Here is a 17,243-nt window from a genome sequence, read left to right on the forward strand (position 1 = left end):
AAAGGAACATAGATTTAGAACTAGAAGGAAATAGAGAAGTCATCTAATACAACCCCACTCTTTTACAGGTGAAGTAACTGAGGCCAAGAAAGAAGTGGTTTGCCCATGTTTACATATAGTAGGTGGCAAAGAAAGGATTGAACTTTTGGTCCACTGACTCCAATCCTATGCTCTCTCCCCTGGTCCAGGATCTGCTCCAGAAATGGGGTATGGCCTTCATGGGTACACAAAGGCTGGGAAGTCAGGGAGCAGCTTTTAAACCAGTTTGTTAGGAATAATGAGCAGGAGGAGTTAGTAGGAGAAAAGACTGGCAAAGTGGGTCAGAACCAGATTCAGTGCCAAGAAAGGAGTTTGTGTTTTATCCTGGAGGCATTAAAAATCACCAAAGGTTTGGGGATGAAGAAACAGATTAGATGATATATCGAGGAGTTCTCTGGTAAGGATCTGTTTGGAAACAACTGAGAAAATGAGGAGTTTTGATGGAAGAGAATGTGCCCTCCTTAAGGGAGCCTAAGCTTGTCTCTCTCCTGTCAATGCAACTTTGGTCCAGGAGAGGGAGCTCAGTGCTGACCTTGTTCAACCTCCAGTGACAAAACCTAATTCACTTTAATTGGATTCTTTTTCATTTTTAATTCAAAAAGGATTTGCTACATGGACATTAGGTAAGTCTCCTTATTCGAGGGCCTCATTTCTTGGGTAAATAAAAATCCAGGCCAAGATCCACTTTCAGAGGTGCATAGCATTGCCCCTGGGGAGCAAGATGACTTTCAAAAATCAGATCTTTCATCTCTTAGGCAAAGAATTTGGAAACAGACAATCCTTGGAAGATGAGGAAACGTGTCTGTGAACAGGGTTAGCCACAACATAGAGACGCTTTGCTGAAATTTCACTGGGGATTTTAAAGAAAAACTAAGGGGGGGGGAGAGAGAGAGAGAGAGAGAGAGAGAGAGAGAGAGAGAGAGAGAGAGAGAATGGTAAGTAAAGATAGATAGATAGATAGATAGATAGATAGATAGATAGATAGATAGATAGATAGATAGATAGATAGATAGAAGAGAGAAAGAAGAAAAGAAAGAGACAGAAATAAAGGAAAGAGAAAGAAGAAAGAAAGAAAGAAAGAGAGAAAGAAAGAGAGAGAGAGAGAAAGAGAGAGAGAGAGAAAGAAAGAGAGAAAGAGAAAGAGAGAAAGAGAGAGAGAGAGAGAGAGAGAGAGAGAGAGAGAGAGAGAGAGAGAGAGAGAGAGAGAGAGAGAGAGAGAGAGATTGGACTTCGATCCTAGTCCTGATGCTTTCTATCTGTGTGTCCTTGGGCAAATGACTGGATGTCTGTAAGCCACAGGTCCCTGATCTGTCAAACTGGGAGCATATTCACACTCCTCACACCACAGAGTTGGGAACACTTTGTTGGCCTTTAAGAGCTATAGAAATGTGCCTTATTCTAAGGAGAAAACAGTACTCTTCTCAGACTGCCTGTTGAGCAACCCAGCCACCTCTGAAACCCCACATGCTCAGGGACATTGGAGCTGTTCTCCAAATCAAAGGATACATGTGAAAGGGAGATACCTCAAAGCCTCAGTGGGCTCTTCATGGGGTGGTAGAAAGAAAGAGCATTGTTTCATAGCTGTCTCTGGGCCATGCTTCTTTAGATTTGGGGGTGGGGAGGAATGACTAGATGGCATCTCTGTCAATTTCAGCTTTCATGATCTGGGGGTCTATGATCATTTTTAGAAACTCAAGGGACTTGGACCTGTTGGAGTCAGAAATAGAGACCTGTCTAGGCAGCATAGTATTGTATATTCCAGGCAGTTGGGTGATACAGTGGATAGAGCTCCAGGTCTGGAGTTAGGAAGATTCATCTTCATGCATTTAAACAGGGTCTCAAACACTTACTAGCTCTGTGACCCTGGGCAAGTCAGTCCTGTTGGCCTCAGTTTCCTCATTTATAAAATGAGCTGGAAAAGGAAATGGCAAACCATTCAGTATCTTTGCCAAGAAAACCCCCAATGAGGTCACAAAGAGAATCAGGCACAACTGAAATTACTAAACAGCCACAAAAGGCAATCATTTGAACCCCTCAAGTCACAAAGTCACAGGAACATAGATTTAGAGCCAGTGTGGGGGACCTCTGACATCCTAGGAGTTAGAGCTAGAAAGGACCAAGCAGAGATTTCTGGACCAGGGTCTACGTTTTACAGATTAGGAGGCGGCCTAGAAATGAGAAGTGGCTTCCCTAAGGCCATGCCCCCACAGTAAGTGGCAGGGCTGGGATTCAGCCTGGGCCCGATACTGATCAGACCCAGGTGATGAGTTCAGACAATGACCAATTCCCCTCAGCTGGGTTCTCTGGGCCTCTCGAGCCACCTGGCTCCCCTTGGACAAGCCTGCTCTCTGTTACTTGCCGATTCCTCCTTTTCATACTCTCTTCTCCTCATCTAGAAAGCCCAGCTCTCTCCTTCCTAGCCCCTCACTCCCAGGGCCTTTGACCTTTTCTGAAGCTCCTGCCCCTGAAGGAAGGCAGGTGCGGCATTATGGGAAAAGCCCTGGAGTTTGAGTCAGAGAATTTGAGTTCAGATCCTCACTCTCTGATTTACTGTCTTTATGACTTTAGAAAAGTCACTCTTTCTCTGAGCCTCACTTTCTTCCCGTGCAGAATCAAGGTGGAAGGACTAGATAATCTCAGAGATTCCTGTCTGGCCCCAAATTGTGTTCTTCTGCCCCTGTACTTAAAATTTTGTCCCTTTCTTTTTATTTGCTTCCACACATGGGTATCTGTTGAAGACAAGGGATCCTATCACCATGGGAGAGCACTTCGGAGTCAGAAGACCAGGGTTCAAATCCCAACTCAGCCACTTACTAGCTTTGTGGCCCTGGGAAATTCACTTCACCTCCTTTGGTCTCCGTTTTCTCCCCTATAAAATGAGAAGATGATACTTACTGGCCTTTTACACCCTCAGTTGTGCTCTCTTGTGAGCCTGTGGTTCTCTGTCTCACCCTACAACACACAACTGAATGCATAGAAGTACCCAGTAAATGCTTATGGCAAGAGTGAAGAGATGTTGCAAAAGCTCTAAGGGTGAACAGTCTGGTGGGAGTCAGACTTGAGAGTCAGAAGACCTGATTTCTAGTTTTGCCCCTTTAGCTTTTCTGAGCCTCAGTTTCTCCATCTGTAAAATGGGGAGGATACTTAACCAAATCTTTGTGTCAGAGAGGATCTCTGAAGGGTCATCTCAGCCAACCTATAACTTGACAAAGAATCTCTTCCTTTTTTAAACCCTTACCTTCCATCTTAGAATCAATACTGTCTTGTTTCTAAGGCAGAAGAGCAGTAAGGGCTAGGCAATGGGGGTTATGTGACTTGCCCAGGGTCACATGGCTAGGAAGTATCTGAGGTCATATTTGAACCCAGGACCTCCCGTCTCTAGACCTGCCCCTTAATCTGCTGAGCTAACTTTTACATCTTCCCTGAGGAGCAGGGGGGCCTAAAAACCTTCCCTTGAGGGAATCCCACTCCTTCCTCAGGTAGCTCCTTCCGCTCCTAGAGAGTTCTAATTGGGAATAAGTTCTTCCAGGTATGGAGTTGCTATCTATTTTTCAGCATCCTTCCCAACCCCCCTTTCCCCCATTGCTCCTAGAATTCCATCTAGGGCCAAAACTGAATAAGTCCAGAGGCTCTTCTCTATGGCCACCACCACACAGACAGTTATCCTGTCCCCCTCCCTCCCTGTCTCCCAGGGTTGGTGAGGAACAAGCAAAAGTCAGTGTCTAAAGCCTGTTCTGATCTGTGAAGCCATCCTCTCCCCACCCCCCATAGTTACATGATTCCTGTTGTCTCCGTCCCCTTCCCCCCCCCCCCCAGAGCTCACAAGCAATTCCCCTGGCTTATTCATGTGTTATCACTTCATACCTATTTCCATATTATTCATTTTTGTAACAGAGTCATCTTTAAAAACCAAAACCCCAAATCCTATATCCATGCAAACAACTGATAAATTGTATATTTTCTTCTGCACTCTCACAGTTCTTCCTCTGGATGTGGACAGCATTCTTTCTCCAAAGTCCCTCAGGATTGTCCTGGGACATTGCATTGCTGCTAGTAGAGAAGTCCATTACATTCGATTGTGCCCCAGGGTATAACGTTCTCCTGGTTCTGCTCCTTTCATTCCTCATCAGCACTCTCTGAAATCCTCCTGTTCATTATGCCATCACCATCACAGACCAGAATTTGTTCAGTGTGAGGCCATTCTTAGATATCAGCTCCCTTTACGAATCCACGAGCATTTAAGTGCATCCCCTCGTGAGTGTGGAACTAAATGTTTTCCAGGTCTTTCTCGGCAACAAGGCATCCTTTCTTTTTCAAGCATAGGATCTTTGATTTGCTCCTTGTTTCCTATGGTTTCTTTTCCAGAGTCTTGCTTCAGGGGGCACTACTCAAATAAGAATACATGTGAGAGCACGTTGTAAACTTTAAAGCTGCGTGTGAATCCTAGCCATTATTACTCACATACCCGTCTAAGTATACCAGCTTGTCTTCTGATAAATATACCAGGTTATTTTCCGATAAATATTTATTTATTTATATGTGTATATCAGCTTGTTTTCTGATAAAATTGGGATTTTGCAGCTTGCTTAGGCCCTGGATTATCCCTGCATTTCCAGATCCCATAGGTTACGTCCAAAAAAAGTAGCTAGTGTGAGAGGGAGGCTAGCCATAGAGCACCTCTGAAAGACAGGTCTCCCGTGGCTAGATGAAGAGGAGGCACCCCTCTCAGCAGAGCACTGGAGGCTCTGGCCTCTCTCTAGCCAGATGAAAGGAGCCTCAGCTTTAAAACGATCCCCATTTCAGAGATATTTTGCCTTCATGTGTTATTGTAAGGTGCCTATAGGGAGTAGAAGCTCACGTGTGTATAGTACAGGAGTTCTTACCCTAGAGGAACTTGTTTTTAAAAATACTTCGATAGCAGTATTTCAATATAATTGGTTTCTTTTAGAATCCAGTGCAATTTGTTTTATGCACCATAGGCTTTACCAGCCTGTCAGAAAAGGCTAAGTCATTAGTATCTTAAAGTTTACAAAGAATGAATAAAGTAATATATGTAAAGTATTTTACAAATCTTAAAGAGTGTTAGCTATTATTACTATTATATATTATTATTTCCATGATCTCTTTTAATCCCCACAGTAGCACACTGGAGCAAGAAGTAGAGGTATTACTAGCTACATTTTCATAACCTAATTCACACTTCTTTTGTAGTAAAAGGTTTACCAAGTGCCTTCCCTCCCAATAGTCTACAAGTTATCCCCATTTTTTTACTCCTCATTTTAAAGACGAGAGGCCTAGAGAGGGGAACTAGCTTGCCTAAGGTAATACAGCTAGCCAGGTAGCAAAGCTAAGACTCAAACCCAGGCCTCCTGGATTCATTGTCCTTCCAGTCTTTTTCTTTCTTGCATCTGAAGATAATCCTTTTTCTCATAGATGCAGACTGAAAGAGCTCTTAGAAGTGGCCTAAGCCCAGCCTCCTCTCTTTAAAAATAGTTCAGCTAAGGCCAGAGAAGGAAAAATAACTTGCCAAAAATCACAAAGCTAGTAAGTGCCCGAGTCGGGCCTTGAACTCAGATCTCCCACCTCTTAAGACCATCATTCTCTCTGAGACATACTGATACCCAACTTTTCTTTTTGCTGTTTTGGCCTGGTCCCTGCAAGTGAACCTTAGGAACATGGAACATTTGACCTGCAAGTCACTAAGGTCTCTGAATCCCCACACCCTCTTCTAGCACGACCAGGGCTTCTTCCCAGGGAATGTGGGGGACCAGAGCTTTTCAAACCCAGATCATCATCAGTTAGTATTACTATAGAAAAATAGAATGTTAAAGTTGGGAGGCACCCACTCATCAAATCCCTTCACTCAGTGTATTATTTGGGAGCATGTTGAGTATTGGTGTCATTTTTAAAAATCAATAATCAATAAGTAAATAGAATCAAAATCACACCATAAAAATAATCAATAAGTAAATCAAAATCATAAAGTCAAAATAAACAATAATCACTAAAAGATAAAAATCAATACATAATCAAAGATAACAATAAAAATCAAAAATAATAAAAAGATCATTTTTTAAAATCCCATGGGCAGAGTGCCTTCTTTCCAGAAGGGTGGGTGTGGGGGGGTGAGGGGGGAATCAATGTTTCTGGGATTGATGAGGCAGCCTGCTGCTGGGGATGAGCCCTGGAGTCCAATCCTGGTTCTTTGTCCTGCTTAGTACCTATGTGGGACTTTGAGCAGGTCACTTGACCTCATTTTCCTCATCTGTAAAACCCCAGCAATTGGGCTCCATCAGGAGTTCTTAACCTGGGGGCCTGTGGACTCTGTTTGTTTGCTTTTAATATTTTGAGAACTGTTTCAGTGGAATTGGTTTTCTTTGTGATTCTGAAGGTCTCCGGGCTGCCTATCTCCCCAACACACATGCAAGATGCTCTATAAAGGCCCTCACGGGCTCTGTAGCAGGAGAGCTGCTTACAGTTGAAGGCCACAAGATGGCGGTGTCCCCCTGAACTTGGGCCTCCCTCCAAAGTGCTAGGATTCTTCTGTTCCCGGGGCCTCTAAGGGGACAGGGGTAGGAGGAGGAGGGGGAGATTCCTAACTGCTGGAAGAAGCCAATGGCCCCAGGCGCTGCTGAGAGCCATTAACCCTGACCCGGGCCCAGAATCCCCAGGAAATGCCTCAGGAAGTGCTGTGGCCATTTAAGGGAAATGGGAAAAAAAGCCAAGACCAGTCTGGTGAACTGCCCCAGAGCAGAGGGCAAAGGGGCAAGGGCACCGAGAGTCAAAAGACTTTAACGGACTCTGATTCCTGCACTCTTCCAGGAGGGCGTGCAGAGAAAAAGCAAGAAATTCTACCCAGGGGCCTGGAGGTCTCCCACCATGGCTTAGAATGTTAGAGCCGAAGGGACCCTAAGACATAGAATACTACAACAAAGAACCGAGGACCCTAGGCTGTAGAATGGCAAAGCTTGAAGAGACCTGAAATAGCCTTTCTTTTCTTTTTACTGAGCTCCTCAAAGCTTTTCTATTCGTAAAAAAAAACTGTGCCTCAGTTTTCTCATGTGTAACACCAAGTGGCTGAGCTAGATCTAGATTCAAATGAGCCTATTAAACTGGAAGGGATCTTGGAGTATAAGCTGGTAGACCCAAAAGGTTCCACTCCCTCACTTTTGTGTGTGTGTGTGTGTGCAGATTTGTGATTCAACCATGTAGAGAATTCTTGATATTGACACTGTCCTCTATCCAAAGCAGATTGACTGATAGATATAAAAAACTAATCCTCTGAAGAGTGGGGGGGGGGGGGGTGGCGGGCAGCGGGCTGACGCTGGGAGGGCGCTGGGAGGTGGGCTCAGTGATTTGAGCACAGATCTTCCTAGCCAGCAATCTCTGGTGTATCTTGTGGCACTCTTGTCCCTGATGGCCTCGCCTCCTTTGTTGAAAGATGGACATAGGAGAATAGTGGAAGGAGTTCCATCCTCCAAGCCTGCATGACGGAGGTTCAAGACCCACTTTGACAAATTCTAACTTGTGAACCTGGGCAAGTCATTCCCAATGCTCTGGTTCTTCTACAAGTCACAGAGGAGGCGCTAACCTACGTTAAGAAGACATTTCCTTTCCCATGAGTTCCCTTCATGGATGAAGTCATAAGTTAGGGGCCTGTACCGTGAAAATTGAGAAACTAATGCCCAAAGGGGAAATTGAATATGCAGGAGCAGGACCTAAAATCTCAGCCCCCTCCAATGTGTCTTGTCTTCCTTGGCCCCTAAAGGGAGTATCAGACAAAGCTAGGGGGAAACAACCTAGTCTGACTCCCCTTTCCCCATTTACACTAGGAGAAATTGAGACCTGTAGAGAACAAGTGGCTTGCCAAAGGGCAAACAACAAGTTAGTGGCAGAGTTAGGATTTGCAGGAAAATCTCTTGCCTCCCAAACCTACTCTTTTTTTACCTCTTGTTGCCTTTCATTTAGAAAATATGATATCAGCAGGACAGTGTTCTCTTCTTAAAATTATAGGCCATGTCCTTGAGCAGCCTGTCTTCTTTGGGGATGAGTCTTTGTCTCATTTTTATTTTAAGGAAAAAAATAAAAATAAATGTTTTAAATTAAAAAAAAAAAAGAAAAATTCAAAGGCCTTTTTTCTTCCCCGCCTTCTTTTAGTGAATAATGTGTTAGCTTCTGATTTCCCCTCCAGCTCTTGGGGAGCCTTAATCCTTCTGATGAGGCCTTCTCACAACTAATGACTCATCTCATTCTTGTTTATTCCCAGACTTTCTCTCTAGCAACAGTAATCAGATGCCTTGATATGAAAGAAAGGGCCAGTTTCCAAAAGGGAATTGACCTTCTTATCGTCTTCAATGAATCATAAAACATGAGATTTAAAAGAGGCCTCAAAACACATAATGCTGAAACTATAACAGACCTTAGAACGTAGTATGTTAGAGCATAGGACATAAACTATTAGAATTTGAAGGGACATTAGCACACAATCTGTTGGAATTTAGAGCCCACCGTGTTAAATCATAGAATGTTAGACCTAGAGAACAGCTTGAGAACTATCTAATCCAACCCCCTCATTTAAAATTTTTCTATCTGATGTTTTTTGTTTTTCATCAATTTCATTTCTAAATATATCCCTCTCCTCCAACTGGTGGTTGATCCTTTACTACAAAGAATTTTAAAAGAAGGGAAGAAACATAATTTAGCAAAAGTAACAAATACATCAGTTACATATAGCAGTGTCCCATAACCAGAGTCCCCCACTTCTGCAAAGAAGGAGGAAGATGCTCCCCTCCAAACTTATCATTAAAGTCATTAATGAAAAAAAATCTCATGCTTACTCTGCCAAGCACTGTGTTAAGTGCTGGAGACTCAGACATGAAGGGAAGGTAGTCCTTGCTCTCGAAGAAATTGCATTTTATTAGGGAGAGAACTTATTCAGAAGGCTTCAGCTGCAGGGCTGATTGAAAGGTCCAGTGGTCCTTGGGTGCAGCAGCAAGGCAGGTGATAATATGTCTTCTTTAGTGCCATTTGCCTTGCTAAAACCTTCTATCTAATACTGGACTATTTGACAATGACAGGGACTTTGGTGGGAAAAAAAATGTCTTCTTTAGAAGATGGAGTGCAGCACCTGCAAAGACAATTTATGTGTCAGATTTTGCTTCTCTGGACCAATGCCTACAGGATCAGAAAGCCTGGGATTGGTGGGGAAAGGGACAGTCACTACTGGGATGTTAGCAGAGGTTTGGTGTCCTTCCAGTACAGCCCTACATGGGCTAGGCAGGCTGGCTAGCTGGTTAGTGTCCATTGGTCTTGGATTGGCATTAATTGTGGCAAAGATGCTAAGAGCCTCTCCTGAATGTGGCCATGGAGATCAGGGGCTGGAAACGGTCTTAGCTGGGCTTTCTGGCTTGGGGTGGGGTAGAGTTAAAAAAAAACCTTCATTTTCACTGCTTGCTGGATGATGGCATGGCATCTCTTTGAATTCTTTTTCTTCTCTTCAGTACGACTACAGCTTCCGGACAGAACAGAGTGCTGCTGCCAGACTCCCGCCCAGTCCCACTAGATGTCAGCAGATACCACAGTCCTGAGGACCAGGAGGCAAGAAGGGGCAGGAGCCAGTGGAAAGAAGAGCTGCCCAGCACACAGACACACAGACAGACACACAGACGGTCAGACACACGCACGCACACATGCAAGCACACACACGCATGCAAGCACACACACACACACACACACACACACACACACACACACACACACACACAGATACTACTACTGAAAAGGGAAGGCAGCCCCATCCCAAAGCTGAGGAGTGTTCCTGGAGACATTTCTCCAAACCTTTCTTTGGACTTCAGAGGACCCTTCTTTTAAAAACAAAACAACAACAAAAAATACCACCCTTCCTTCCTCACACACTTTAGCATTGGGAGGGGGAGTAGTGGGGGCAAAATTGGTTATATGTGATGATTTCTGGAATTTTTAATTGTGAAATTATTTTTCATCTGCTGATCTAATGCCTCCCCACCCCTACCCCAAAGCCATTCTGGGATTTTTTTTTTCTTGACCATTTGCCATAGTGATCAATGGCCCCTTTAAAACAAAAAAAAAAAGAGGGGGGAAGTCTGTGTAATACAATATAACTTGCCCCCCAGGAGATCCCTCTGGAGTCCAATAGTCCCATGGTTACACTGATCATACACTGAAGGCATCCTTTGCACCCCTTGACTGATGGCTGGTGACTGTGGTTTTAACTAGTGTTGGCTCTGGAATATTCTACAGGGTGTGCTTAACCTGAGAGCATACCACTAAGAAATTTAATTGTCCTCAGTTGACTTTTTCAAGGAGTTGGTTCAGCTTGCATAAGCACCTCTGGTGCTTGCTGGCCCATTGTCCCAGGTCCTTCGGTGGCCTAGTAGGAAAAGTCACTTTGGCTATAATCAAGCTCATGCCCAAGGAAGCATCTCCTTCCACCAGGGTGAAACTAAGATGCTGGACTGGGTCGCTTTAGGAGCATGCATCCAGAATTGATCTCTGAGGCTTCCCATTGGACATTTCTTTGGAAACATCAGTTATCCCAGATGCCTAGACTGGACTTGTTCATTACTTGGGAAAGGACAACTTCCATCCGCTAGCGAAGGTGGATGATATTCTAGAGAAGAGCACAACTATGGTCCTGGAGTTGTTGGGCTGCAGGTTACACCTGGAGCCATTTGCCCATTTCTTGCCCACCCCGTCCCTAGTACCTCACTGAGCACATGGGAGCCTTTGTCCACTCTCAACTCAACTCACCTGGTCGGATCCTGAAATGGAATGAGGAAAATAGCCCATTTCCCTCCCACCCCTTCAGCCAAGCACCTTCCTGGAGGCCTCTTGTCCAGAGTATACACCCACAGCCTGCCCCCAAGGAGTGGGGCCTCAGCATGGGGATTCTTGATCTCTCACTTGCTTCCAAAGCCAGGTGCATGTCTGGATGACGCTTCATAATGTGATAAGTCATTTAGAACACTCGATTTGACCTGTGCTGCTTTTCCAAGTCGCAGCTGGTATCAAAAAGCTGTGGCCATGAACTGGAACTTCCCACTGAATATGTTTTTTGAGTGGAAGTTTGGGCTTTTTTTGATAGCCCTAGTGGTCTCATCCCATTAAATATGTGTTTTCCCTAGTAATTGATGTTGCCGTAGCTCCTGGCTTGCTCTGATGCACAAACTTGTTTTGCACAGCTGTGTCTGTATTTGTTTGCTGTGGAGTGTCGTCCTTTTGTTTTGTTTTTGTTTTTCCCCCTAGTTCACAAGAATGTGATATTTTTACAACTTGGGTGTCACCAGATACTGGAACTTTCTGAGGAAGGCGCTTGTTGGGAGTCCTGGAGTATGTATGTATGTATGTATGTATGTATATTTACTTACATATATATACATATATGTGTATATATATAAAGAGAGAGCGACCACGTATGTCATGTATGGTATAGCAGAGTGTTTTGGAAAGAGGAAAGAGATGATGTCAGGAGATCCCTGCTCTGTGCAACCTTAAATCAAGCATTTCCCCTTTCTGGGCCTATATTTCTCCACTCTTAAAATGAATGGATAGTCTAAATCCCTAAATTCCCTTCTAGATTTAATCCTGTGATCTGGGCAAATGTTCCCTAGCATTTTGTAGAGACAAATAAGTCACCAGAAGAATAGAACAGCTTTCCCAAAAGGATATAAGTTAACATCATCATCAAACCCTGGATCAGGGCTGGAGAATGAAATTAATTCCATTTTATCCTGCGTGGCTTGGATGTGATGGTGCAGCTATGACAGGGGCCAAAATTGAGCAACACTGTTAAGACCTGTGCCAGCTGTAGGATGCCACTGCCAGCTGGGAGATGGTTCAGGTAGCTGGTGCTTTTAAAAATACCTCATGTTCATACTGTCAGCACCTAACCTCTTCTGCTGTCACCAAGGCAAACCCAGGGAGGCCCGTAGTCTCTCCCCCTCCTTTAGGTTCCCCTTCCAAACACATTTGTGTTGCCCTCTGAAGGTTCAGATTTGCCATCTGTAATGTGAGGAAGTTAGACTAGATAACCTAAAGGCCCATTCAGCCCCTTAACACTATGAATCAAGGAAGTTTGATGCCCAGAGAGGGAAAGGGATTGTCTATGTTCCCACAGGCACTAAGTGGCAGATTCAAAATTCAAACTCAGATCCTCTGATTTCAAATCCAGTGTTATTTCTACCATATTATCTTTCCTCACTGTACCATGAAGGCATCTTTTTGTATTTATTTTAATCTGTTTGAGAAAAGAAGAGAGAGAGAGGGGAAGGAAGGAAGGAAGGAAGGAAGGAAGGAAGGAAGGAAGGAAGGAAGGAAGGAAGGAAGGAAGGAAGGAAGGAAGGAAGGAAGAAAGAAAGAAAGAAAGAAAGAAAGAAAGAAAGAAAGAAAGAAAGAAAGAAAGAAAGAAAGAAAGAAAGAAAGAAAGAAAGAAAAGAGGGAGAGGCTATATAAACCTTCTAGAGTCTTATCACCCCTGAGTGACATTTGGATTGATGGATCATGAGACAGCCCTCCCTCCCCAACTCCCTCCCCAGCTAATTCTTTTGGATTGTGGATCATCCTAATTCCTCATTTTTGTTTTACCCCCTAACTCAGAACCTACCAAATATTAGGAAACCAGTAGATGATAACCAAGAGCCAGAGAGCTCGGTATAGCATGAATAGCATTAGAGTCAAGCCTATTGAGTTTCATTTTCCTCATAAGACTATTTGCTGCCTCCCTCGATGTGTGTCAGCCTTTATTTTCTCACTCCTTTCTCTAGGCCTGTGATTTGTCTCAGGACATGTCTGGACTGGCCTCCAGTTTGTCATCTTCACCTTCAAGTTTTCTTTTTCCAAACAAAATTTTCTAGCACCTGTTGACTTAGAATCCTAGACTCGTGTACTTTTAGTGCTAGAAGGGGCAGCAGAGTGGCTCGGCTAGCCCAGCCCCCTTAAAATCATAGAACCTCAGATCTGAAAGGGATCACGAGGTCATCTAGTCCAGGTCCCTTCCCGAAGGAGGAGTCCCTTCTACAGCATGCCTACTACGCAGAGGGGTCATAGAGGATTATCTTAAAGACCTTGACTTGAAAACCTTGCTATTTCCCTGATAGCAGCCACGTGGTTACTCTTCACATTCATGGCAAACTGACAAAAACCTCTCAGGAAGCCCTTGGCCTTTCCAAGACTTGTCATGTTAAATTTTTGGAGAAAGGTGCAACTCAAGAAACTTGGAAATCTTCAGATGCCTAGCCTGCTTTTTTATCTAAAGGGATCCAGAAGCTCTTAAAGGAGATTCCTGCTGATTTCTGACAGCAGTGTTCTTGGAGGAACAACTAGCCGTGAGAGAACAAAAGGGCTGTGCCATTTGGGGGGAAGGGGATGAAGAGAATAAAATGAGGTCATTGTAAAATGAGGAAAATTAGATGAGCCTTGTAGGCAGCATAAATCAATTCAGTCCAAAAAGCATTTTCTTAGTACCTAAAGTGGATGTACCATTGTATGTACTAGGCACAAAAGTGGGAAAATATCCCTTCCCTCTGAGCACTTACATTCTAATTGGAAGAAAGGCTTCTGGGCTGAGAGTCAAGAGATATGGGTTTGAATCACGGGGCGGCCTCATAGGTGACTATGGGCAAGTCACTTCCTCTCTTTGGCCCTCAGTTTCCCAATCTTTAAAATAAGAGGGTTGGACCCTCTCGTCTTTAAGATCTCCTCTGCCAACTCTGAGCCCTATGATTCTGCAGACCTAAGAGAATTCGTGAGGATGGCCACTGGAAGCAAAAGCTTCCCCTTGAGACTGAATCATTTCAGCCACACTGATTGGCACTGGATGGGCTTTGCATGGGCCAGATAGTATGGCCTCCCATAGGATCCTGTGGAACCCTGGGCAAGGAGACGTATCCCCTGGAAAAGATGAGCATGGTGTAGTAAAAGGAATGGGTGCTCAGAGTCCTGAGGACCAGGGTTCAAATCCTCCCTCCTTAACTAGTTGATTCCCTTACCCTTGAGCTGGCCTCAGCTTTCTCTTCCACAGAAAGATAGGGGTTGGACCTGATAATCTCACTTTCCTTCCTGCTCTAAATCCTATTTGGCTTTTCTCCTGGCTCACTGTTCTCAGGCCCCTGAGCCTCTTACCTCAAAGAAAGCTTTTAGAGATCAGGGACCACTTGACCACTGAAGACACCTTCAGACAGCTCCCTTCCTGACCTTCCCAGGCCAAACAACAGCCTCCAGGGAGTCCGGGTGACATGTTGTCCATCCATGTTTTCAGTATTTAGTACGGGCCAGAGCGTTCAAGATGGCGAACTTGAATTAACCTGTGTGTTAGCAGTAGTGACATTTGAGACTAACAGTAAGGAAGTAGCTTCTGTAGCACGTTGACTGTGAAATTTGTTTAAAAAAAGACAAAGCCAGGTTTAGGATATTTATCGATGCCTGTAGGTAGGACATTGGTGTGGGTGTGTTTTAGAGCGTGTGTCTATGTGTGTGTGCGTGATAAGTTCTTTAGACTATCCCTGACCCCGTCCTCTCTTTCCCCCCTTGGCGTAGGAGAGAGGGTGGGGAGGACAGACGAGCCAGTGCTCAGCGGGCCATTGCGAGTATTGACATCCCCGGTGTCACGTCGCCTAGATTCTCTGTACAGCATTGATCTGGAGTTCTTGCCCTGGACCACTCTGGATTTGTGGTGAAGATGATGATGGCGGGATCTGGAATAGAGACGCTTGCAAGGCAGAAGATGTCTCGTATCTACATAGGATCGTGGGATTTGTAACTAGAAGGGAATTTAGAGATCATCTCCTTCCACACCATCATTTCGTAGAGGAGACTGAGGCTTCTTGATGTGCCTGTCATGACCAAATTTTTAAAAAATGTATTCACTTAGGGAGCAACGCCTTAGTGACCTCCCTCCTCCCCTTACACCGAAGGTTGGCTTTATGAATGATGGACCCAGACAGATCTTTCCAGCATGGCTGCCAGAGCTTGCTGCTTCTCTAGCAAAGCCTTGCACAGTGTCCACACCTCAAAGAAAGTAGAGAACTGGAAATTGTCCTGAAGGTGTAAAGGGTCCCTTGTCTTGGGTCTCTCTGGGCTCTACAGGTACCCATTTCCATTCCTTTCCCAGTCTCTCACCTCATCCCAGCATTCATCATCCCTTGGCACAACATGGCAACTACATGCTCCTTTACTACATTATTATCTTCAGCACCTTCTTTCCTCCTCTTTTCCATTAAGTTCTTCAGAGTGGTCAGGCTTTCTGTTAAGCCTAGGAATAGGAGAATTGGGATGCTTTGTCCCCACTGCTTCCCCTCCCCTGCTCAGTTGCAAAATATCCCTAAAACCGCAATTAGGAGAATTGGCGATACACAGTGGAAAGAACACTGGACCTGAAGTCAGAATGCCTTCGTTTTTCTGGCTCTGCTGCTAATTCCCTGGGTGACCCTGCCAATCGTTGCTCTTTGGTCCTCCCTTCCTTTGTCCATAAAACAAGATGCGTTATGGAGTGGAGAGGGAGCAAGGTATGGAGACAAGAGATTTGGGGTTGAATCCCAGCACTGCTGCTGTATAGTATAGACAGGTTACTCCCCTCCTTGGAGGCAGAGGTTCATTTTCCTCTTGTTTAAAGTAAAAGAGTTAGGCTGGGTTCCTTCAAACCCCATAATCCTATGACTAGATGATCTCTAAAATCCCTGCTAGCACTTGTATCCTATGTTTGGGAGATGAGAGAAGATGGTTCAACTCACTCTTTCACAAGATGGCTGCCCTAGGCTTCCATTGGATCACCCCGGTGCTAATTGTTCATCTAGGTGGTGTGCAATTCCTGGACCCAAAGCTCTCAAAGATGACACCAAATGGCCACAACTGGGCCATTACATAGAATCCATTAGCCTGCAGGGCAAATCTCCCTGAAAGTTTATGTTCCTCAATTCTGGTGACTTGAAAAGCCAATCACGGGACAACAAATTCACCCTATTCAGCTTCTTACTCTCAATCTTACATGGTAAAAGAGAAACATCAAAGTGGAAGATTGTATCATCTCACTCAACCTTGAGGAAAGAAGCCCTTTATGAAGTAGCCAAGCAGGGTCAAGATGCTGTGCACTTGTTTGGCTATCAGAATTGGACTAACTGTGCATTGATCTTATGTTATTACCTTTTGTATTTATTTTAGGTGACTCCTGTATTTTATAAAGGGAAGTTTCACTGTGTGATTATTAATCTGTATTCTTAATATAATTTGTTAAATAAAAGTTTGTTTTAACCATTTCTCACTAACCCGTCCCCTTTTACTGATCGCTACTGTCTCAGAAGCCCTAGAGGATACAGTACACTGACCTCAACTTCAGAATCTACCTTTAAATGGGGAATAAACTTAGACGTGGCCCACAGGTAGAAGGGCCGCTCTGTAGTAGGATGGGGCTGGACTGAGGAGTCAGAAAATTTGGATTCTAGTGAGATAGGGTGGTATAGTGGGGGAAAGCCCTGGCTTTGGATTCAAAGGTGGTGGTTGCTTTTGTTAAGTCATATCCAACTTTTCAGGATCTCATTTGGGATTTTCTTGGCAAAGATATTGGAGTGGTTTGCCATTCTCTTTTCCAGCTCATTTGACAGCTGAAAAAACACAGGCAAACAGGGTTAAATGACTTGCCCAGAGTCACACAGCTAGTAAATGTCTGAGGCCAAATTTAAACTCAGGAAAATGAGTCTTCTGACTCTCGGTCCTGCCGCTATCCTTTAGACTCAAGCGGACCTATGTTTAAATCTAACTTTAATCAATTACTTACCTGTGTGGCTTTGGACAAATCATTTAATCTCTTAAGGATTCATTTACCTTACTTATAATGTTAAACTAGATGACCTTTAAGATCACTTCCAACTTTAAATCTATGATCCTCTGACCCCAGTCTGGGCTGTGGTCCAGTAGGTAAATGATCTTGAGCAAAGTACTTACCACTTTCTAAGACTCAGGTTAGATGAAGATGGTGGGTGATCTCTATGGTCCTTTCTAGTTCTACCATAAATGAATGATCTAAGTTGCTGTTTTTTTTCTAAGACAATGATTCTTATTTTAAATACATATACATATACATATTATGGAGAGAGGGAGAAAGAGAGGGAGAGAGGAGAGCACCTTCAGTAGACCCTTGGGTAAAATTCCCCCTTTACTTTAAATGATCAAACTTT

At 44.2% G+C, this 17,243-nt stretch overlaps 1 protein-coding gene across 5 annotated transcripts in view; it reads left to right on the forward strand.

Annotated features, from left to right (window-relative positions):
* Positions 1–16,334, forward strand: part of MVB12B (multivesicular body subunit 12B) — a 300,578-nt gene extending 284,244 nt beyond the window's left edge. For all 5 annotated transcript variants that reach the window (XM_001372709.4, XM_056812165.1, XM_056812164.1 and 2 more), the window contains one exon: positions 9,540–16,334. In XM_001372709.4, coding sequence (XP_001372746.3) covers positions 9,540–9,626 — 87 coding nt within the window. In that variant the 3' untranslated portion in view covers positions 9,627–16,334. The remainder of the gene's footprint in view (positions 1–9,539) is intronic.
* Positions 16,335–17,243: the final 909 nt, after the last annotated feature.

Source organism: Monodelphis domestica, chromosome 1 (genome assembly GCF_027887165.1).
Source record: "Monodelphis domestica isolate mMonDom1 chromosome 1, mMonDom1.pri, whole genome shotgun sequence".
Lineage (NCBI taxonomy): Eukaryota > Metazoa > Chordata > Mammalia > Didelphimorphia > Didelphidae > Monodelphis > Monodelphis domestica.